Source organism: Pinus tabuliformis, chromosome 5_2 (assembly GCF_031772625.1).
Source record: "Pinus tabuliformis cultivar Carrire ecotype Pingquan chromosome 5_2, CPIR1, whole genome shotgun sequence".
Taxonomy (NCBI): Eukaryota; Viridiplantae; Streptophyta; class Pinopsida; order Pinales; family Pinaceae; genus Pinus; species Pinus tabuliformis.
In genome coordinates this window covers 2,192,989-2,216,485 of record NC_142306.1, presented here as the reverse complement: position 1 = coordinate 2,216,485, position 23,497 = coordinate 2,192,989, and the positions used below count along the sequence as shown (strand labels likewise).

General features: G+C 37.3%; 1 protein-coding gene across 7 annotated transcripts; it reads right to left on the bottom strand.

The window, feature by feature from the left end:
• Positions 1–12,962: 12,962 nt before the first annotated feature.
• On the bottom strand, positions 12,963–22,581 carry LOC149157209 (uncharacterized). Of its 7 annotated transcripts, none has more exons than XM_089435670.1 (9): positions 22,349–22,559; positions 22,020–22,258; positions 20,749–20,832; positions 20,128–20,312; positions 19,854–19,992; positions 19,696–19,755; positions 13,622–13,708; positions 13,436–13,528; positions 12,963–13,263 (listed from the first exon to the last, which is right to left on the bottom strand). In XM_089435670.1, the coding sequence occupies exons 1-9, from the start codon at positions 22,440–22,442 to the stop codon at positions 13,078–13,080; spliced, it is 1,167 nt and encodes a 388-aa protein (XP_089291796.1). In that variant the 5' UTR covers positions 22,443–22,559; the 3' UTR covers positions 12,963–13,077. The 7 variants fall into 7 exon arrangements, with proteins under 7 accessions (XP_089291796.1, XP_089291797.1, XP_089291798.1 ...); XM_089435671.1 differs by lacking the exon at positions 13,622–13,708 and adding an exon at positions 16,384–16,549 and having other exon boundaries at positions 13,138–13,263; XM_089435672.1 differs by lacking the exon at positions 12,963–13,263 and adding an exon at positions 16,384–16,549 and having other exon boundaries at positions 13,471–13,528; positions 22,349–22,555.
• Between the last annotated feature and the right edge of the window lie 916 nt (positions 22,582–23,497).

Genomic DNA, 23,497 nt, shown 5'->3' with positions numbered 1-23,497 from the left:
AGTCAAGAGGGCCTTGCATTATAGGTTCTTGATGATGGACATGGGTCCATTACACTTCTTTCTTGGCCTTGAGATCAGCAAGAATGCCACAGGCATCAAACTCTCTTAGGCTAAGTATGCACGGGATCTCCTCGAGAGATTTCGCATGACTAACTGCAAGCCAGCACCGACTCCTTTTCTGTCTGGGGTCCGCCTTGAGGATGGAGGTGACACTCCATTAGTTGACAGCACTCTCTAGCGACAGCTAGTGGGGAGCTTATTGTACCTCACCCACTCCAGACCAGATCTCTCATATGCAGTAGGGGCAGTTTCCAGATACATGCAGGAGCTGCATGAGCTACACTGGAATGCTGCCAAGCGCATCCTCTGATATGTGCAGGGCACCATCACCTTCGGGATTCACTATGCAGCAGGCACTGCATTAAATCTCCTTGGCTTCACAGATTCTGATTGGGCGGGAGATAGCATTGATCGCAAGTCCACCTCCGGATATTCACTCAGTCTAGGATCTGGCCCTATCTGTTGGTCGAGCAAGAAGCAGGCTGCTATTGCTCTCTCTTCAGCTGAGGCTGAGTACCAAGGAGTAGTCAACATCACCATTCAGGCTCTGTGGCTACAGCACTTCCTCACTGAGTTGGGCGTCCAGTTCTACCAGCCCATTGTCATCTGGTGTGACAGCCAGAGCACTCTCAAATTTTGCAGGGATCCAGTACAGCGGCAGCGGACGAAGCACGTAGAGATCCATATGCACTACATCAGAGACTTAGTACATGATCGAGTCATTGATTTGCAGTTCTGTCCTTCAGCAAAACAGACTGCAGACATTTTCACCAAGACATTCACTGAACAGAAGTTTCGCTCTTTGCGCGATCGTCTTGGAGTGAAGGACACGATTACTTAGCAACTGTATTTTTCTTCCTCTTTTCTTTTGATTACATTGTATTTTGAGGGGGGGGGTTTTCCCACTAGGTTTTCCCTCTTTCCTCATTTTTAGTACAAGTTGCATTGTATTTTGGGTGACCTTTGGCCTTAGTTGCCACGGCCCATTTTCTATTTTTCCCCATAGTGGTGTTCAGGGGGGGTGTTGGAACTACTACACACCTACATGCAGACTCTTAGTTAGAGCATGGGACTGCATGCAAGATTCCTTTTGCATGTTGGAACTACTACACACCTACATGCGGACTCTTAGTTAGAGCATGGGATTGCATGCAAGATTCCTTTTGCATGATTTACTCCTTGATTTGATCCTTCTTTAACTCCGCAACTGACTAGTTATCTCCGGAACTTGTTGTAGGTGTTGAGTCTTCTCATTGATCACCACTATAGTGCATTACCTTGGGATCTTCAACCAGTGATGCTATATCATGAGCATTCTAACATATTTTCGAATGAATCATTCTTTTCTTCTTTCGATTTTCTTTTAGTGTTTTTGCTCTGCAAAGCTGTGTGTTCAACCTTTACTAGCTAGATTCATCTGTGCAGGTTTTCTAACACATTTACAAAAACGGCGTGTTATATGGCTATCCAATATGGCTATCCAGGACGCATGTCAGACGCAATAACTTTTCTATGGGTTGGAAATAAGAATCGCCCAATGTGTACCCACTCTCTTCTGTTAGCACCTTACCCAACGAACCCGTCCTTCATTCCTCCATGATTAAGGAAAATTAGAAACGGAAGTACTCTATAATGCGAATTTTTGGAGGGCGATGTGACATTGCTATGGATGTTCATACATCCATAACATTGATATTCCGGCAATGACGTAGTCTCTGATAATGCTTCGACGTCCGCACCTTGTCGCCATTTCCGGCCTACTTTCTATCCAATCTCGTCCCGTCCTGTGTACGTCTAACGCCGACAGCTGTAACAGACTCAACCATTGCGCCTGTAAGCGATAACCAATGCGCCTGTAAGCGGTAAATTTCAAACATTTCAACCTGCAGTTTACCTCTCAAAATTTCAAAATTTAAAATCTGCAATGAGCGGTTTCAATTTTGCTATTTCTCGGCGCCCATTTGAATTTTGCTGCTAATGCCTCGACCAAAGCGAGTGGAGTTATCCATGGAACTGGGAGGATCTTTCATCCTGGAATTCAAACGGATTGCAATGACAGCATGTTCCTTCATCAAGGGTTCGCCAGCCAAGTGTTGTTGCTTTCACGTGCTATGTGAGAATGGCCAATGCTGCAGGTGCAATTGTCGTTTCTATCAATTACAGGTTGCTATCAAACATAGCCTCCCGCTGCCTGCCAATGATTACCCACTGTTAAATTATTTTGAGAAAATATTCCCGTGGAATCACAATTGCGATCTTAAGGTAGATACTAGAATGGAGGATCCAGATTATTGAAGGACAAGTTAATGGAATGGATTCACGAAGTTGTAGCTTATGTTTGTTGCACATATAACCTAGAGAAAGTGAGAAATATATGAAGCGAACGCCCAAACCTGGGAGCAAGAAACTTTGTTGAAGTAATAAAAAACTGCAATGCTGGCATATTTCAGAAGAGCGAAGAGGAAGGACGCTAAAGAAACTAGAAAACAGTGAGTGAATTCGACAAGAATTTTGTCAAGTTTATACATATCCATTTTACGCAAGGAACATGTGGTCTCCACAACCGACGGTGGAGGTGAGACAAAGGCAGTGGTTTGGTTTCTATTTGGTTTATAGATTTGTGCATAAGTTCAATAAAACTTCACGGTGAAGTTGAGACACTTGGGCATTTAATCAATAAAATCTGTGCAATAAACATGATGCATTTTGCCTGCATGTCTTGGAATATCATATATGGCATGCCTGTACTCTATTTCATAGATTTATGGATTTGTGCACTTGCCCAATGGTTTGCCAATGAGCGTGAATGTAATATGTCCCTCGATGACTTTGCGCGTGATTGTAATATGTCCCTGTACTCTATTTCATAGATTTGTGGATGTGTGATTTGTGCACTTGCCTAATGGTTTGTCAGTGAGCGTGAATGTAAGACTTGCGCGTGATTGTAATATGTTTCTGGATGATTTTGCCAATGTGTTGGAACATCATATTTGGCCATGTGTGCGGTGTCTTATTTTGTAAAATCGTACGGTAAAATTCAGTAACAATTCAATTATTTTATAATTAAGAAGTAACCATTTTGTCATGTAATATACCATTAGCATAATATGAAGATTATTCATATTTGACATTTAGTGGCTAAATCAAACACGAAATGGAAGCTTTTATGGTTTTCCTTATGACGAGGAGGAGAGGGAATTTCACAACTTTCCCTGTGGAAAACTTAATGGGTGAGTAAGAGGTTATATGGAAAGTTTAATGTTTCGTTAGTGTTACTAAGAGGTTATATAATTAATTTCAAGGAAATTTAAAACAATATTATATAAATATTTTTAATTTTAATGGTAAAAAGATATATTTTTAATTGTATGGAATTTTGTTTTTAAATTTAATTGTTATTTTAAGATTAAATTATTATTATAAGAAAATAATATGTTTTTTATACCTAATTATTATGTAAAAAATATGGAGTGAGTTTTTAGGTAAAAAAGTATTTGAGAAAACTTTATCGTAAGAATATGTGTTTCTCTATAGAAGATTAGTTGTTTAAATTCTCCATAAACTTTATTAATAAAATTCTTGTGTGGAGGGGATCTCTTTTCCTAAAAGCAAGGGAGTCTTACTCATGAATTTGGTAGTAGAAAAAATTAATATTTGATTATGATTATTAATATCCATTGAGGTCAAACTCCTACACTAAGGAAATTATTTCAATTATTAGATTTTCTTTTGGAAATCAATTTGGTTTATGAGATTAAATGTTCAATTAGAAATTTTTAGAATTTTATTTTTATGTTACAAAAATATTAAGGGTAGTGTTTCAAAATTCCCATAATTTTGTTGACTTAAAAGGTTAGGAGGATTGGTCATGTGACCAATCTTTTGAAAATGAGATATAACCTCTATATACTCAGGAGATTTGAAGAGAATTTGTTTATTTATCTTCAATTTTTTTTGGTGAGAATTTGTTTTTCATTTTAAATCTTTTTAGTGTCACAAAAGCAACAAGCTCTTTCAAAATAATTTTGAGAAATGGGCAATACTCTACTTCACTTTAATAGTCATAAGATTTATTTTTTTTGACAATAAAAATCATAGAAATATAATTATTTCTATAAATTTAAAATATATATATATATATAACTATTTATAATTTAATTAAAAAAATTATTCATATGCATTACTTTAATCTTAGATTTATTAAAAATATCTAAAAATATCCCTAAAAACAAATTGAAATTGAAATCATTAGCAAACATGTTTATTTGTCTTATGTTTTATGAAATTAATGTTACAATGTATTTGTATTAAAAATATATATTTATTTAATAAAAAAACATATTGTTTATCATTTAAGAGTTAAATTTATAAAATATTGGTGTGAAAATGTTGTTTTATTATTATGATTATGTGTTTTTTATAATTTAATATGAAATAGATGTGCAATTTCTTCCATGATCAACATGAAGTGACACATGAAATTTAAAAGAATATGAATAAAACAACTCACTCCTTTGAGACCAAGGTAATAGAAAGTAGGTTAGGTTGGGTTGATGAGAAGGGGAGTGTAAGTCAAAGGGACATCCCTGGGACAATCAAAGGCAATACGTAAATTCATCAATCATGAGAGAAATAAGTTGGGAAGGCATAGAAAATCCCCCTTTGCAAATCTTGTAACACAAACAAGCTTGGATGAAATCACTGAACATCCTACTACAAAGTGTCATATTTATCATCTTTGTCCATCTTCAGATAGAAAAGTCAAGACAACACTTAGTAGATGCCCAATCATGTTTCCAATGCCATAGGCAAGGCTAAAATTTGGACAAATCTGTAAGCACTTTTGGAAGCTTTCAACACAACACTGATTTTGGCACAAGTCTTTGCACTTCAAATTTGCACACTTTATGGATACATAAGAGGATGACCTTCTTGGAAAAAAGACGACGTTGTTTTAGGGTATCAGTTAAATGTATAATTTTTGGTACATGGTACCCACAACACATCATTGGTCGTGTGCATGGTGAGCAATACATCGTGTGCAAGAGTACCCACCAATGATTTGATGTAATACTTGATGAAGTGGTTGGAATACATTCAATTATTTTTATTATTAATATTTTTTTATCATTGAGATTCACCCATATTTTAATATGAATATTTTTCAATTCACCCTCACTTTAATATGGAGATTTTTAACTTATCAATAGGAATCTTTATAATACCATGATTCAATACCATAAATCCATCTTAACTCTGGATCTAGTAAGCAACAATCAATTCTCTCAATATGCAAACCTCTTTTTAAGTGAAAAACATGAAAAGAAGTTCACATCTCGAGATTTGATTCCTCTTAACTCTTGGTAGATATGGAGAATTTATGTTGATAAAATGTTTTAATTATAAGACTTTCTATTTTATTTTATATATAGAATGTTGGCATTCAAATATTTTATTTATGATTCACAATTTTCACATTAAAATGTTAATACAATCTTGCTCATATTCGGAAGTAGAAACCATCTCTCTATATATATGAAAATAAATATAAATGTTACATGTCAAACTCCATATTAAACATTGAACAATTACAAATATCCCTCATACCTTAAATGAGGAATGAAACTTCTAACTTCATCTTCCTCTATGTGATTGATCCAGGATGTTTTCGCTTATATATGTATAGAAAAGAATTGCATATAAAATTGCAGCTTAACACGTAAATGTGCACATAAGAAAAGAAGAAGGAAACACATAAAAGGCACAAAAGAGGACACCAAAGCTTGATAATGGAGTTCATCCAATTCGGACTACGTCTGCAGGCCCAACTCAACAATGGGGAGGCCTTTCTTATTAAATGGCATGAATAAACAGAATTACATTCATCAAACTGTCCATACAAGGCTTATACCTCCAATATGCCTGATGGCTATGAAATGAATGCCTGAGATGGAGTGGTATGCAGCACCAAAGCTTCCCGCAGTTGTACAAGGGACTAGAATCGTGTAACTGTTCAAAATAGCTCAATAGATGCTCTCGGCCTCTATGAAACAGAGTGTTTCAACCATAAAGATGACTCGTCCCGTGCTTTTCCATTGATCCTCTTTTCATAATGGATTCTCGGACAAGATCCCATTTAAATTGGGGCTTGCCTGGTTAACTATGGAGGTTGGCAGAGTGGAAGTATCGGTGGGCGCAACCGTTCCTATAAATGGCCTCTTATCGTTTAAAATGATAAAACTTCCAAAATCCTGAAAACACTAAGAAATCCACCAAAACTTGTTCACCCGGATTTCAAATATCATTAAATCAAGCATATAATCTGTATCAAGTCCACGCTGAGGTCGCGAATCGGCATATCGCTCTGTCCCTGTCCTGGTCCTCGGGAATGACCGATCGTCGATATTGGCGTCGGCCGATCGCGTCGGCATCCCACACATATATCACCCCGGGTGTCTATTAGAGGTTCCACCGATCTAGCTAATTGTCAATCACACTATCCACTCGCCGATATCCATTTATATATATTTATATATATGACTACCGATTGCAATTGCCTCCAATCCGTCGATCTGATCTGATCGAAGATCGGCGCTCGGGGGTTCCACAGCCCAAACCTTAAGTTCGCCTCATGCGACCTCTGATTATGATTTAGCCTTAAGGCTTAAGACTCCTTTTTCAAAGGAAATTCCTCATTTTCTTAAGGATTGAAGAGCCCTTCTCTTTGCAATAACTTCATCATCTAGACTCGGATTGAAGTACCATTTGCACCATTGGAATCAAAAAGACGAGATCTTTGCTTTTTTCCTGGGTTGACTTCATTCTGCCCACTTGGATTTCTGAGTTTTTCGATGCCATTGTATCTAAAGATCCACCTGGATCAATCCTCTCCATGGAGGAGCTTTTTGGGCCGTCAAAAGATTTTCATTAGTCAATTGGCAAGTGAGGGTATTGTGCCCTCACTTTCTCTTTCTCCAGCCATCTGGCCTTTCTGGGATGCATTCCCTTGAATCCAACTCGAAGGTATTCTACATCTCCTCACCGTGAAGTCCTGGTTCTTTTGTCGAGGATGATGTCTTCGGGCAACTCATCGAGATATTCAGGTGCAAAATCATCGATGGTAGGAATTGTGCCCACCTCATCAGTGTCCATGATCAAAGGTGGTTCATACAGCTTCAGGTTCTCCACATTCACTACTGAGTACATCTACATATATACTGGCAAGTCAAGACGAAAGGCATTGTTCCCAATCTTCTCTAATATGGTGAATGGTCCATACCGAATTGGCCGCAACTTATTTCCTTCTCCCTTCATCCTGTATTTTCTAATGTGGAACCACACCTTGTCGCCCACTTGGAATTGATGGTCAACTCGGTGTTTATCATGTCAAGCCTTGTAATGGGCTTGACTCTTTTCCAACTGTTCTTGCACTGCTTGGTGAATCATTTGGATTCGCTGAATGAACTGCTGAGCTTTGTCTCTATCAGTATGTCCACTGGAGCCATCCTCCCATCCAAAGACCCTATCAAAAGGGTCCTTTGGCAAATAACCAAAACAAGTCTCGAATGGTGAATGTTGCCTCGATGAATGCACTGCTCAGTTGTAGGAATGTTGTATATAGGGGAGATGTTCATCCCAAAAATTGGGATGTTTTCGACAATAGCCTCATAATAAGTGTACCACGTTATGGTTAACAACCTCTATCTGTCGGTCGGTTTGCCGGTGAAATGTCGTGCTTCTTTTCAGTTTGGTGTCCATCATCCTCCACAGGCTGGTCCAGATTTCTCCAAGGAAGCGAGAGTCTTGATCTGACACAATTGATGTGGGTAATCCAAAGTGGACCCAAACATGCTGAAAGAAAAGAGAAGCAGTTTGATTTACAGTAATCTGCTTTTTACAAGGCATAAGAATACACATTTTTCTAAAATGGTCAACGACGACATATAAATAGTCGTGACCCTTCCTAGACAAAGGTAAACCTCATACAAAGTCCATTGACACACTTTCCCATGGATGAATCGGAATAGGGAGTGGTGTGTAGAGCTGAAGTTTTCTATTAAAGGGCTTTGAAACAGAACACATCACACAACCCTTTACATAACGAGTCACAATGTTTTTCATATGAGGCCAAAAACAAAATCTTTGTACATGACGTAAAGTCTTCTCGACACTAAAGTGTCGAGACATAAGAGAGGTGTGGGCCTCTCAAATTACATGCACTCTTTCTCCTATGGGAATACACAATTTACCAAGGTGATACAACAATTTCCCCTGCAAGTGATAGTTGTGCACCTATGAACCATGGGTTAGTTTTGCATAAACCTCCTTAAAGTCATCATCGTTAGCATATTGTTCAGCATAACTTTCGCGGTGCTAATTTTTTCCTTCAATGTTTCGAAGGACTTCTGTTGTCTTCCTCCCCATTGGAAGACCTGTTTCACACTTGTTAATGTGTGCAAAGGTGCTGCAATAACAGAGAAATTAGCAATAAATCTCCTCCAATACTGGACTGCACCTAGAAAGCTACGGACCTTAGTTACACTAGTAGGCTTAGGCCAATTTACAATTGCTTCAACTTTATCGGGATCAAATTTTAACTGACCATGACCAACAATATGACCTAGGTAACCCAAAGAGGTTTTCTCGAACTCACACTGACAATTTTACAAAGAGTTTTTCTTTCTTCCGCACATCAAGAACTTTATTTACATGACTTACATGTTCAAACAAACTCTTGCTAAAAACTAGTATATCATCTAAATATACGAGAACAAACTCATCAATGAAAGGCTAAAATATATTATTCATAACCCGCATAAAGGTGGTTGGAGCGTTGCAAATCCTAAATGGCATCACCATCCATTTGAACAGCCCCTGCTTGGTTTTGAAAGCGGTTTCCCACACATCCTACTCCGCAATTCAAACTTGGTGATAGCCACTGCGCAAATCCAACATTGTGAAATATACAGCATTTTTTAAATGATCCAATAATTCATCTATGCGTGGGAGGGGATAGCGATTTTTTACTTATATTTTGTTGAGTGCGCGGTATTCCACGCACATCCTCCAGCTGCCTTCCTTCTTGGGCACTAGAACAATCGACGAATCGCATGGAGAGGACCTCGGCCTGATCACGCCTTGGTCCAGCAATTCCTGCACTTGACACTTGATCTCCTCCATTTTGACTTCTGAGATTCTGTACATGCCGATATTCGGTAAAGGGGAGTCATGTAACAGATGGATCTCATGTTGGATCTCCCTCTTTGGGGGTAGTCCCTGCGGCTCCTGAAACAATGCATTATAATCATAAATTAAGTCCATCAATTCCTGTTTCTGCTTCCCATCACAGCCCTAGAACGCGTCCGTGAATTCGGCTTCCTTCTCTCTCACAACCATAAGCATGCATGTCTTGCTGGAATTCACCAGCCATTTCATCTGCCCAGTGTTTATGAGGTAGGCGTTAATCTTGTTTTGATGAGCCCGCACTATGTATTCTACCCCATCCTTGGTGATGTGGTATTTATTCTCATGGCAGAAAAAGACTGCTTTCCTGTCATACAGGTATGGGCTCCTTAATACCATGCCACAGATATCCAGTGGGATTACATCCATTTCTACTTCATATACTAGCTTAGATGCAATCACAAATTTTACCTTGCACTACTGGGTTACATTCAATTTAGCTTTATCATGTATCCATCCCAGCGGGTAAGGCTTTGGGTGCGGTTTTGTTTCTAAACCAAGCTTCTTTACCAGGGATTTTGTAATTAAATTCGCTTGGGACCCAATATCAAACAAATTTTCTACTTTGGTGTGATTTACTACAACTCTGAAATGAAATAATTCAATTCTTTTTCTATCATTTGAAAGGGACTCATCTACAGAACTGGTGCTTGCATGTGATTTAGAATCAACAAGAGGTGTAAGGGTACCTTTTGTTCCCACTGTTGTGACCAGCGCTTCATCTCCCAAATCGGATCCAGGGTCTTGCTACGTTGTTGCCATTGTTTTCTGCTTCCCTTTTCCTCCATACTTATTTGGGCGTTTTTCTGGGTGATACTTCCAATAGTGATCATCATCGTGGCCTTCTTTCTTGCAATGATTGCAATAAGGCCGCTCTCCCTCTTTGGCTGCTGCTGTTTTATTCTCCTTCCCTTTCCATTTCGTTTTGGATTTTCCATTGGGAGGTTTGAATGGTGACTTTCTGGGCTGGTCCTCTCTTTCATTCTTGCCCCTGTTCTCAATATGAATTTCTTTCACACTAGCTGCGTCAATAGTGGTTGGTTCAAACAACAATAATGAATGTCGAATATAACTATGCAGTGAGCCAATATACTCAGTTACAACTTCGAGTGTATCACGTGCAATACCCAAATTCAGTGCTTGCTTCCTAAATTCTTTTGTAAAAATCTGAATATCCTGCCCTTTTCCTTGCCTTAAATATTGCCAATTCATCAAAGCTTTATGTTTGTATCCTAAGGGATAAAACTATTTCTTTAACGCAGAAGTAAAATCAGACCATGAGGAAAAGAGCTTACGCACATTTTTACTTCTCTACAATTTAATCTCCCACCAAACGAGAGCTGTGTTGCCCAGCCGTAGAGAGGCCAGCTGGATTTTTGCCTCATCCTCTACAATTTGCTGAACCCTACAATAAACCTCAATGTGCACATAAGAAAAGAAGAAGGAAACACATAAAAGGCACAAAAGAGGACACCAAGGCTTGATAATGGATTTCATCCAATTCGGACTACGTCCCCAGGCCCAACTCAACAATGGGGAGGCCTTTCTTATTAAATGGCATCAATAAACAGAACTACATTCATCAAATTTTCCATACGAGGCTTATACCTCCAATCTACCTAATGGCTATGAAATGAATGCCTGAGATGGAGTGGTATACAACACCAAAGCTTCTCGCGGCTGTAGAAGGTACTGGAATCATGTAACTGTTCAAAACAACTCAATAGATGCTCTCAACCTTTGCGAAACAGCGTGATGCAACCATAAATATGCCTCCTCTCATGCTCTTCCATTGATCCTCTTTTTATAATGGATTCTCCACTACAACAAAACCAGCAATTTGCGCCAGATTTTGCGCCAGATTTTAGTGCATTTTTTTTGTAATTGTGATGAGCAACCTGGCGCTAAATCTGGCTCTATTGTACAATTTTTAAAGCGCCCTTTTTTGCACCTGATTTTGCATCCTTTTTCACGCTAGATTTTGCATCATTTTTTACACCAAACTATGCATCAGTTTTTGTGTCAAATTTTGAACCAAGATTTGCATCTTATTTTATGACAGGTTTTGCTTCTAGTTTTGTGTCCATTTTTGTATCTATTTTTCATTCCCTTTTGCTTCCTATTTTGTGTCATTCTTTGCTTCCATTTTTGCACCATCATTTGCATCAAGTTTACACTGTATTTTGAATCCAATTTAACGTCTTTTTATGCATCCATTTTGTGTCAGTTTTTGCATCTAGTCTTACGTCAGGTTTTGTATCTAGTCTTACACTAGTTTTTGCTTCTATTTTTGCACCAGCTTTGGTGCCTATCTTTGCACCATGTGCTGAATTTGATTTAGCACCAAATTTTGCATCCATTTTTGTGCCCATTTTTGCATCTTTTTTTGGACCATTTTTTACATCCACATTTATGTTTGATTTGTCTCCATTTTTCTCATCTCATTTTGCACCATATTTTGCGTCATTTGTTTCATCCAATTTTGCATCATTTTTAACACCATCTCTTGCATCTAATGTTACATCATTTTGAGCATCCAAATTTGCATTTATATTTGCATCTTATGTTGAGTCATGTGTTGTGTCCACCTTTGCATCTTATTTTGTGTCTAATGGTACATTCAATTTAGAGCCATTTTTTACGTCTACTTTTGTATTTGTTTTTGCACCAAGTTTTGCATCCAATTTTAAGCTATTTTATGCTTCTTTTTGCACCAATTTTTGTGTCTACTTGTGTCCAATGTTGCACCATTATTTACACCGACTTTTTCATCCAAATTTGCATCTTTTTTTGCCTCATTTTGTGTCCACATTTGCATATAATTTTGTGTCTGAGTTCGAGCCTAAATTTGCATGTGATTAGGAATCATTTTTTACATCCAATATGGCATCCTTGGTTTCACCTTTTTTCAGCCCCATTTTGCATCTTGTTTTATGTCTTTTCTTACATCTTTTTTTTTTTCCTTTTTTGCACCCAAGTTTGCATCCCAAATTTACACCATTATTTGCATCATCATTTGGCATATTAATTTGTAACGTTTTTTGCTTCTTTTTAACGCTCAACTTTGCATCTTATTTTACATCTAGTTGTTGTCTTTTTTTGCATCTAATTTGGTGCCCATTTATGTGTCCTTGTTTTTGCCCAATTTGATATCCTTTTGTATGCCATGTTTTGTTCCCTTCTTTGTGTCAACTATTGCACAATTTTTCACTTCTAATTTAAAACACTTTGTATGTCAATTGTTTTCATTTTGTATTAATTCCTAGTTTAACATCCAATTTTACTTTCAATTTTGCATCCATGGTTACATCCGCATTTGGCTTCTTATATAGAGTATATTTCTCTTTACATATATGACCCCCTTTATAGATTCATAGTGAAATATATGATAGTTTCTAAATATCATTAAAACAGATATCACAATTCAAAATCATTTGTAAATAAATTTAAGAGAAATTGACAACATCCATCCAAAAAAATAACAATGTGTCATTAACAACTTTCAAAACATGTATAAAATAGCAACATAATACTAATAAAATCAGTATTATTTTTAATCAAAACAAGTAAAATTCAAATATGCTTAACAAATCAAAATATTTCATGAATATCGTTATTCTACGATAAATTAACAACATACATAAATCAAACTCATCGTATGATTACAAAATCAAAATGTCTCATTGATATAGGGTAAATTCACAACACCCATCTAAACATAACAATGTCATTCTACACAATAATTTCTTCATAAAAAACAATGCATGTGCATGCCTAGCTACCACCACCAAGATCATCCTCATGATCATCTTGACCATCCTCATTACTCTGATCCACATCATCACCAACACCGCAACTATCATCATCATCTCCTCCTTCACCACCATCATCCTCATCATCTCCTGATATATGTTGAACATAATTTGGATCATCATCTTGGCAATCATTACCTATAGCATTCTGACAAAAAAAATCAATATTACATGTTAGTATTAATTACATAACACAACGCATGTTTTTGTTATACAATGTTAACCATAAAATGAAGTAAGATATAATATCTAATAGTACTAAAAAATAAAATGAAAATATGGTTTAAAAGTATATTGGAAATCCAACTAAGATTACATACCATGGAGTCCATCCAAACAACAAATTCAACCCATCTCTTTTCCTGCAGCACCTCCTTTTCCAAATGATTTGGAGGTCTTCCATATTTTAGTTCCTATCAATCAGTAAATAGGGAGAAATTAGATAACAATGACTTTCTTCTAGTACAAAATTTATTAAAAAAATATCACATGTTTAATATACTTACAAAGGTTGTTATCAGTGCTTTTAAACCTTTCTGGCCACTACGATGAGTGACTTTTGTCTTGGTTAACCTCGCCTTGGATGCCTTGTCCTTAAAAAACCAATTCAATTTATTTTCACACAAATACATGTTTAAGATACTTATAAGTATTAATACATTTTAAATAATGTTTAATGAAAAATTCAATACCTGAATGCTCTCATTGCCGACTTTTCTTTGTGTCTTCTAGAAGAGATTCATTCATACTTAAACAAGGGGATATATTGTAACTTTTTCTAAGTTCTGAATTTTTGGATCGAATACTAGAGTCCAGGCCAAATAAGGTAATTAAACAGGTTGATATATTATATCCCGGCGTAACCTCATGGATCCTCAATGGAGTATCCAGTTGGGAAGGTTCCTACTTGCTCACCACAATCTGTATATTTTCTCCAACTTCGAAATTTTGGTTCTCTCCAGCGTCCTGGCCATTGTTTCCCTCAATTTTGGCAGGGTCAATGAATCCCTCATGTTTTCTGTTACTGTCCATATCAAACAATTTTTCTCTAGTTGGACCTGCAGCAGTTATGCCATCAACAATAAAAATGCTTTCCTGGCATGCTCCCTTCATGGATTTGACTAAAGATCAGTAGCAGGAGTTACAGGTGGTCCAGGTTCAGGAGTAGATGGGTGGGGTTCATGAAAGCAGTAAAAGGAGCTAAAGAGGGATCTCCTAGTGTCCAAACAGGACTAACTGCTTAAAGACTGGGATCTGCTAATGACAGATTGCTCACCCGGGGTCTCAGGATCAGCATGAAAATATTGAAACCATATTCCACAGAAGTGAGATCTTGAAACCATCCAGCATTCTCTCCCAAGTTCCCAGCATCTGGGAGATGAAGGTTGGTATTTCAAGTCCTTCACTTTCATACCTCCGATGAGTGGATTATCCAGAACGAGGTTTCGAGAAAGGCAGGCAAAAAAGTCAGAGTGTTTTTTGTATTCAGTAGCATCTGAAGTTCTGGTCTCCAACAAGCTAATCACTCCCACCAGAAAGCCATAATGAAATTTCCATATGTGAAATTTCTATAAAGACTGAGCCTTTTGTTTTGAAATCCTGTAATATGTATACCGACTGAATGTAAATGTTTGTTCACTAATAGGAAAACAAGGTTACTATCTATTAACATATTTCTTAATAGTGAAGAATTGCATTGAACTTCTTTGTGCTATACATATGAATTCTCAGATACTATAAAATATCCGCTGAAAACTAGAACACCTCTAGTTATACTTCAGTTTATAGATCAACTACAGCACAGGCAAACAACCTTATGTCAGACAACAACATCAAATAATTCTGTAGCCATTGACTACAAGATTTGACCACTTTTGACTACAAAACTAACCAGGGCCATCTGGGTGACAACAAATAAAAGAAAGCAGAGAAAATTTGTGTTATGTATATGTTATCTCTTATGCATACAATATTATTATGCGCCTATGGAAAGATGGAACCTCTACATTTCTTTGGATTTAGGCTATATCATTTTCCTTGAATTAACTAGGTGATTTTTTTTTTATTTTCTCATGTAGTAGGTGCTCCAAGGACATAAGGACTCTGTGTATTCTCTTGCATCTTATTGTCTCAATAGGATTCCGAGCTTGGCCACACTTGTGTATTTTTATTTTCAATAAATTGAAATTGGGATTCTCACTCTAAAAAGATATGAGGGAAAAATATAAACAATACTTGCAAATTGATAGATAAGATCGTTGTTTATCATATGGTAGTATTTAATGATAAAAGTCTGTGCTACAAAAAAACACTGCTTTGCATGAACGAAAACAATGGCTACATAAGATTTTCCTAGATGATATCCTTTATCCCATTTGTACAGTCAGGTTTCTGTCAAGGTCTGCACCTGACACTTTCTCTCAGAGCTTAGCAGCACCAATGAGGATACTCTTCATACAGTTAATTAAAGTTTTCATTTGTTTTCTGGAATGCAAAGATGCGGGATATACACATGCACAATCCAAAGCTCCATTTCTGACTGTATCAAAAACTGCAAGAGAAGGTCCTACTCCATGAACAGAAGAGCATCCCATATAATCCTCTAAACCTATTGCCCTTTTCAATTCATCCATTTCGTCCACCATGGGACCTTCAAATACAACAATAAGTGAAGTGCGAAGTGAAGATGATGGAGTTAAATAAGGATGTTGAATTGCTTGGCACATAAGAAAGTTGACATCACTCATGTCTGTGAAATGTTTTCGATTCCTCATAGATGTATCAAGTGCATTTGAGCATTGTCTGGGCAGCTCCCAAAAGTCCCCTGTTTCATTGATATGATGGGTATTCATAATAGCAGAATGGTAGAAACCTTCGTGCCCACAAGAAACCAAAATAAGGGTCAAGGGAAGCAATACAAATATTCACACAACTGATCAGAAGAAAATTAATAAAAAAATAAAGGGTATACAAATTGAGATATACTAATATTGTTTGTAGCTGATAGAACCACACACAATTGCTTTCTTACTGAATACAAGTGTATCTGTACAACATATATACCATGAACGACATGACTGCTCACACTAGAAAAACCCAATTCATAGAGTGCAAGAAATCATGCCATAAATAAATTAAACCTACAGAAACCGATAACTGTAAATAAATACAAAAACATACTGTGAAAACTAGACAAAACTTTGAAGCAACAGTGGTAATTCAAAATAAAATAAAGCAATGTGCAAATATGGAATTGGCAAAACCTTACCAACACTATGATCAGATAGGCTGCTGCCAACGAGGCTTCTGCAGTCAACCAGAGTTATGACAGAGTAATGCTCCCAGCGATTGCCAAGCTCCTTGAGAACGGAAGTGGCTTTAAGCCCAGCTGTTGTTAAAGCTCCACACATTGTTGTTCTTTCTGTCTTGCAAACCTGTGATGGCAATCCATCAACATCAAAATTGATACTCATGAAATCATAGAACTTATAGTTCATTAATTTATAATGATATAACGTAGAGAACAAAACCTAGTGTGCATTTAATGGCATTAACAATGCACAAATGTAAGACCTCATGGACTATAAACTCTTTGTGGACAATAAACTCTATTAACATGGAAGATAATAGACTTTATGGCCTAGCTATCACTAGGCTATAGACCTTATGGACTTCCTATCCACAGTTACAGAACAATTCCTATCCTCTTCATTGACCTAGATACTAGGAAATAAACCTTATGGACTTCATATCCGCATAACATAATTCCTATCCTCCCCATATGACTTCTCTGACACTACTAAATCAAACAGTACACAGTATTGGATATTGACTTGCAGCAATGCTACAAAACTATCTATAAATCTATCAGTACATATTATCAACTTACATTCTCAAGCTGAGCTGTCCTCTCTGAGCATAAGCACAGATGAACGATTTGCGAATGGCGAGGAGAATTAGGATCTTCAAATGGCAAATTGGCATGCCTCCTGGACCCCAAAGAATATCCTAATAAGTCAACCCCATGAGCCCAGAAGGGCTTGTTGGCCTGGCCTCTGGGAATTGCATCCTCTATAGCCATAAAATTTAGGTTTTCTTCATGATATCCATTCTTCTCTGTCTGATAATTGGTTTCATATAAAGATCTATAAAGATCTTAGAAATTTCTATAAAGATCTTAGAGGCTAGATCAGTGTGAAAGAGGGAGAGAGCCAACAAGTACCATGGATAGTTAGTAGGTTTCATATCTATAGTCTCTTTATTACAGGATGGTATAACATTACTAATCAGTGAGGCACATAGACCAGTGTACGTGTTTCCACCAAGAAAGCTCATAACACAAAGACTAATCGCCCGGTTGGATTCTTCCCTGCACCTGCTTTGGCTGGATCGAATCCCTATATCGGGAGTAGTGCCAGCGGGGAGGTGGGCCGGCATCTAGCTAGTCCAAATCATCCATCCAGGCACATCAATCTCAATTCTATGTTTGAAGTGACAGGCAGGCCCCTGACTTATAAAGGGTTCATTCATGCGCTCGTTCTCGCTTATTGATCGGATTACCTTATGGATGCTCGACACCTTGATGAGGTCTGACCTAGATCGGATGCCCAGCTGTATCGGATGGGCGGCGAGATGAGGGATGTTTCTGCTCAAGCATTGATTGACTAAGCCAGTTTTTTCCTACAGGATTCCAATCGGGGCCAACAGGATAGATAGATTGGGCTGATTCCATCCATAGGTTCAGATTAGTGCGTCGCCCTACTTACTATTATTAGGCGACCCCTATTCTTATTTGAGCTCTTCCAACCTTTTCACAATGGCAAGCAATTACCGAATCCACAATGGCTGGCAAGAGCGCCCCCAACTTATTCCTATAGCTATGGCCAGATCTTCCAATCACCTGGGAAAGCCGAACAAAAGAAAGTGAGGGGCCCTACCGCTCCAGGAGCAATCAGCCAACACACCGGTGCTCCACCTACTGGCCAAATTAGATATAAAAGGAGGACGTTAATACCAGTTCCCCATTCATCCCAGAATTCAGATCTTTTGACCGGGAATAAGAATCTCGCTTGACCATATAGAACATCTAGTTTTCAACAGAATGAAATGCCACAAGAATTAACGGTCTCACCTACTTCTTGTTGAACTACAGTTACCAATATCTGATTTTTGGACAAACAGTTATCAGGGGTACCTCCATAAAGGATTATATCTCTCCTAGCTTCATAGTTGATCCATTGGCTGGAGGTATTCCACAAAGGGAATTGCTCTTAGTTGAATTTGGGCGCTGGTGAAAGTTTTAGACAAGATTGGGGACGACTTACGCAAGCACTTCAAACTCACTACTTGTGCAAATAAAAATGGCTGATTTAGGGAGGGTTGTAACCACAATCTTGAACTGAAAGAGTTAATTAGAAGGGCACAAGGAAAGTCTTTTCCTCACCTCATCAAAATTCCAAAACTCGAAACTTTTTCAAATTTCCTAGTATATTATTATTTGAAAATAAAAAATCAAAAAACAAAAAAAAAAATCACTAGCTTGAGCTTAAATTTTCATCATTTAGATAGTTTTGGCACTTGAGTTTTCCCTCAAAGATTTGTCTAATTGGCCCAAGATATGTATAATGACTTTTTGTGTATAGGGAAAGAAAATCTCAGTCTACTCACCCATCTTATTTTCTGAAGTTAATCAAACACTTGTTGTTAAAGCCACACTTTATTTTAACATTGAGTTGTTATTTCCTAGGGTTTAGCAATCCTATCTTAGGGAAGCCCCCATTGAGTTGGAGAAGAGTCACCCTAAGGTTAAGAGGGTTAGTGAGGTGACATTGGTATCCCTCTTAGTTGCCAATAGGCTAGTATCATTTTTTTTAATTTAATCTAAGGGTGCTAGTTTGTGAAGTAACACCTCCAATCAGAGGCATTTTAGATGCAAATCAGCAGACCCATGCACCCAAAACATATCAGGTACAGGTGTGGCAAATGTAGGAGTTAATTCCAGTTAGCCTGCTTATTTCATATATAATTTACACAACCCAAGCTATTTCTACGAACCACTTCAACACTAATTTGAAACGAAACAGTTAATATAGGCAGCCACTAGAGAAAATATGCTTTCTCAACCCAAATTCCTAAATCATGCAGGCTATTAATTCCAAGCACTAGGGTATCCATCATTGAATATAATGCTGTGCAGCACTTGTGTTAGCTGATACAAAGTTACCATGCTCATTGCATATGTAATTCACAGAACCTGAGCTATTTGTAACCACTACTTGACACTTTGAATTCAATTGAAATAAAATATAGGCAGGCATTGGGAGAAATGCAGTATTTCTCAATCTCACTTCCAAAATCATGCAGACTATTGATTCCCACCAGCAGTGCTTCCACCATGTAACAGAACAGTTTCCTTGTAACCAACATCAGAAATGCTGGATAGAAATCTTCACTCGCATAAGATTAGAAATGAAAGGAAAGAAAAAAAATTTAATGTTCTCTACTGACCAAACAAAGTCAGTGGAAGAGAATACAACAGTTAAGAAGGATTAAATTTGTGGATGAGAATATAGAGTCTTACCTTTTTCTCTTCTTCAAGAAGTTCTTGAATTGGCCTGTAGGCTGCTGCGATGCATCGGTTCTACAAGATTAAAATTTTCTATAAGATGAATAAACTATGTGGAAGAAATAGACAGTGAAAATTTTGCAAATTGAAAACAGAAACTATTGCATGCATACTTTCAAGTCACTCCCAGAATAACCTTCCGTTGCACAAGCTAATTCATTGAAATTGAAACCATCCACCACTTTCTCCTGAGCAAGAATAACCCGCAGAATTTTCGCTCGGTTCTCAGCATCTGGTAAATCTACATATATCCTAAAAGAAAAACAGCAATTTATGATGACTTACAAATAAAGGTCTGACAAATTCCTTCATCTAATAATAGATATTCCACAAATAGTGAATCAGAAAACAAGCAATCATACTCCTAGCGTTCTCTGTCCAACAGACCTTCTAGGTAAGCGACGGATAACTGCATCATCAAGATCGAATGGTCTGTTGGTAGCACCCAGCACAAGTATTCTTTGACTTTCTTTAGACCGGAGGCCATCCCAAGCTGCCATAAATTCATTTCGCATTCTTCTTGTTGCTTCATGTTCAGAAGCACCACCACGAGCCCCAAGAATGCTGTCTACCTACAAAATAGATAGAATGTAACTGCAATAACCCATAGAAATCAATGACCACTAAGTAATTTAAGCACCAAATGCAGTGCATCAAATAAAGAATTATATGGAGAAGACCTAGAAATCTCTGATGAACAGCAATCCCAGATAAACACATAAAATTATATTAAAGAAGCCCTTTTTGCAACATATACCATAAGGTAAATCTAAAAAAAGTGCAACTCTAAATGCTTCATAATTTAAAACGATAACTAGAGATAGGATAACTAAACATAGCAAGCCTGAGACAACTATATCGAAATATACCATAAAATAAATGTAAATATGTTGCAACTCACTTTAAATGCTGCATAATTTAAAAGATGACTAGAGGTAGGCTAACTAAACATAGCAAGCCTAAGACATCTGCGAGTGCAGAAAACAGAATACAAGCAACTAAGCTCACCTCATCAATGAATATGATAACTGGAGCTAGCCTGCTTGCAAATGAGAAAAGGGCCTTTGTCAGCTTTTCAGCATCACCAAACCACTGCATCAAAAGAAAGACCCCTCCAGATCAATAACCACCTCAATCACAAACACAATGCAATTTTAACATAAGAAAACAGAACATTGAATTGGAGAAAGGAAAATGCACGGAAAAAATCCATACTGCCATAAAAACCAATGTGAGTTCAAAAGCCTGGAAGCTGCATTAAGAGAGAGGCTGTCTTTCTCTATAGGCAATCATCAACTGAAAACTCACTGCTTCATAGATGTCAATCATTTCCCATAAAACCCCCAATTTTTACAGACTCTTTAAAAATATGTAGTATTTACTGCCCTTGCTATTGAGTTGCTATTATCACTCTTTAAAACCTGCATTATATTTTGAACCTTGCTCTTTTCATACTTAGATTCCAGGGGCTGTTCTCTCAACCCTGTTCAGGAAAATCCCAATTTAATTGACGATTCCTTGTTTTAAATTTCTAATACCATATCTCAATAAAATTCCTAGCAATTTAATTATTCCCAAAAAAATATATTCACCCCAGTAAATTATTTTCTGAATAACTGCTGAAAAGAAAATAATGGTATTTTAATTTTTAGCTTATAAAAACATTTGCAACAGAAACATGAATGAAAACCAACCACAAACACCAAAGAACTTGTTTTTCGGCCCTCCAATTTATCCTTCATTAAAATGCTCAGGAAAAATAAGGGCTCGCTCAAGGAAAACGGCACTCAGAGAAATACAGAAATTACACAACAAAATGGAACCTGGGGATCTCAGCCCCATGGAAGTTTTGTCCCTCTGAAAACTCAGCCTCCTGGAATTTCCATTTCTTTATGAACCTTCTGCTGTCGAGCAATTGGTGTTATTTTGAGCAAAATAATTTGTAAACGAAGTTTCTTGGTTGGTGAAAAGCCCGCCAAAAGTACCTCTACGCCAAGTAGATCCCTGGAAAGTGTCTATCTCTCAATGTTAGTGACATCTCAACGCATTCACCCATTCTGGAGCTTTCGTAGGCAGTCAGCGTCGTATGTAGAGCATCTAGCTCGGCGGGCCTCACAGTTTGTGAGGAAGAGTAAGCAGATCGCAGAGTATTTGCTTATTTCACTCCTTTCGGAAAACCTATAAATTTTTTAAAGTAACTGCTACTTACGAATCATAAGTTTTTTAAAATAAATTCTACTTAGTTTCAGATTTTTAGATTTTTATGGGGTTTTACCGACCCAGAAATAGAGATTCAATAAATGGAAGAGAAGCTTACTGATGGTGACATCGCCGTCGGGGCTCTGGAGCATCTTGTCCATTCCCTTGGGGCCGAGTGAGGTGCGGAGGATTCTCGCAACGGACCTGGCGGCCGCAATGTTGGCCTTCTGAGCATCTAAGCCTCTGATTCGGGTCTTCTGCTCCTGCTCCTTTATTATGATAAATGGCCTCCCGTACTCATCAAATGCCAGCGCCATCCCTGCAAACAGTAACAGATTGCAGCACAGAGATTAAAACCTAAACATACAAGAGTGGCTGCTAAAAACACACTGGATTTTGAACCAGAAACCTGAAATGCGTGTACTCCTCTCTGTGTGGAAGACTGAATGTGCGGGTGGAAATCCATTGAAGTTAAAAATGGAACATACCTTGGCGCCGTCCATGGACTGAAGAACCGATCGTGGGGTTCGAGTGTCTGCTACTGGTGAACCCTAATTCGCAAATCTCTGCAATCTCGTTTTCGCTCCCGCCCTGCGAAAAGCGAACAGATCCTCCTTGTTCTAGAATGTAAACGAAGTTTGGGTTGGGAGGGGTTTTGTAAAGAAAAGTAAAGCTTTACCTTTTTCAAAAATGTTAATTTCATAGTGAAAAACAGTAAATACATTTTTTTATTTTCACATCACTAGTTAAGTAGCTATATAATGTTTTTGGTTCTTGGTTAGGCTGGAAAATATTTATAATAATATAATTTTATGGTTGTTGTTTAAGTTTATTAGGTATTATTAAAACAATAAATATATTTTTTTTATTTTCACATCACTAAAGAAGTAACTATATAATGTTTTTGGTTATCGGTTAGGTTAGAAAATATTTATAATAATAATAATATAATTTTATGGTTGTTGTTTAAGTTTATTAGGTGTAATTTTTATTAATTTTAATTTAATAATTTTTAAATGGAAAAATATGATTTTAATTTGGTTGTATTGAAATTATTTATATGTTTTTACATATAAGGTGGGTGCAAACAAAGGAGAATATATAGTAAGTCTATTTAATAGTTAATAACAAGTGTTAATTTCTTAAAATTATATGATAAATTTGAAAGGAGTAGGGTATGTATCTTTTTTCGGGTGAAATATATTAAAATTATTGTGTGAATGGGGTTGTAAGACCCTATATTTTCATCCTGGGAAAATATAGTCCTCTCTTAGCCACTTGCATAGTTTAGATTGTCATAAGCAAAGTAGGTACATTGTCTTAAGATGTAAACATTTCATTTTAAGCAGTGCCATAATGTGGTTTCAGCGAAGCATTAAAAGATGGAATGAGCATGCACATTTGGGATGCTAGTGTTATATTCAGCTTGAGGCATGATTGCACGTCTAAGAAGACTCTAACAAGGGTTGCAGAGGAGAGGTTGGGGGATTGTAGTCTCACTTAGAAGTGTATACAAGCAAGTTAAGCCCTATGAGAAGTTGTGAAACAAAATTAAGGG

Excerpts from the sequence above, each read along its gene's own strand:
- LOC149157209 (XM_089435667.1), bottom strand. The coding sequence starts at position 22,442 with ATGGACGGCGCCAAGGTATGTTCCATTTTTAACTTCAATGGATTTCCA. Across the intron at positions 20,313-20,748 it reads TTATCATATTCATTGATGAG|GTAGACAGCATTCTTGGGGC; the intron begins GTGAGCTTAGTT and ends TCTATTTTGTAG. Across the intron at positions 19,993-20,127 it reads ATCCGTCGCTTACCTAGAAG|GATATATGTAGATTTACCAG; the intron begins GTCTGTTGGACA and ends TTTTTCTTTTAG.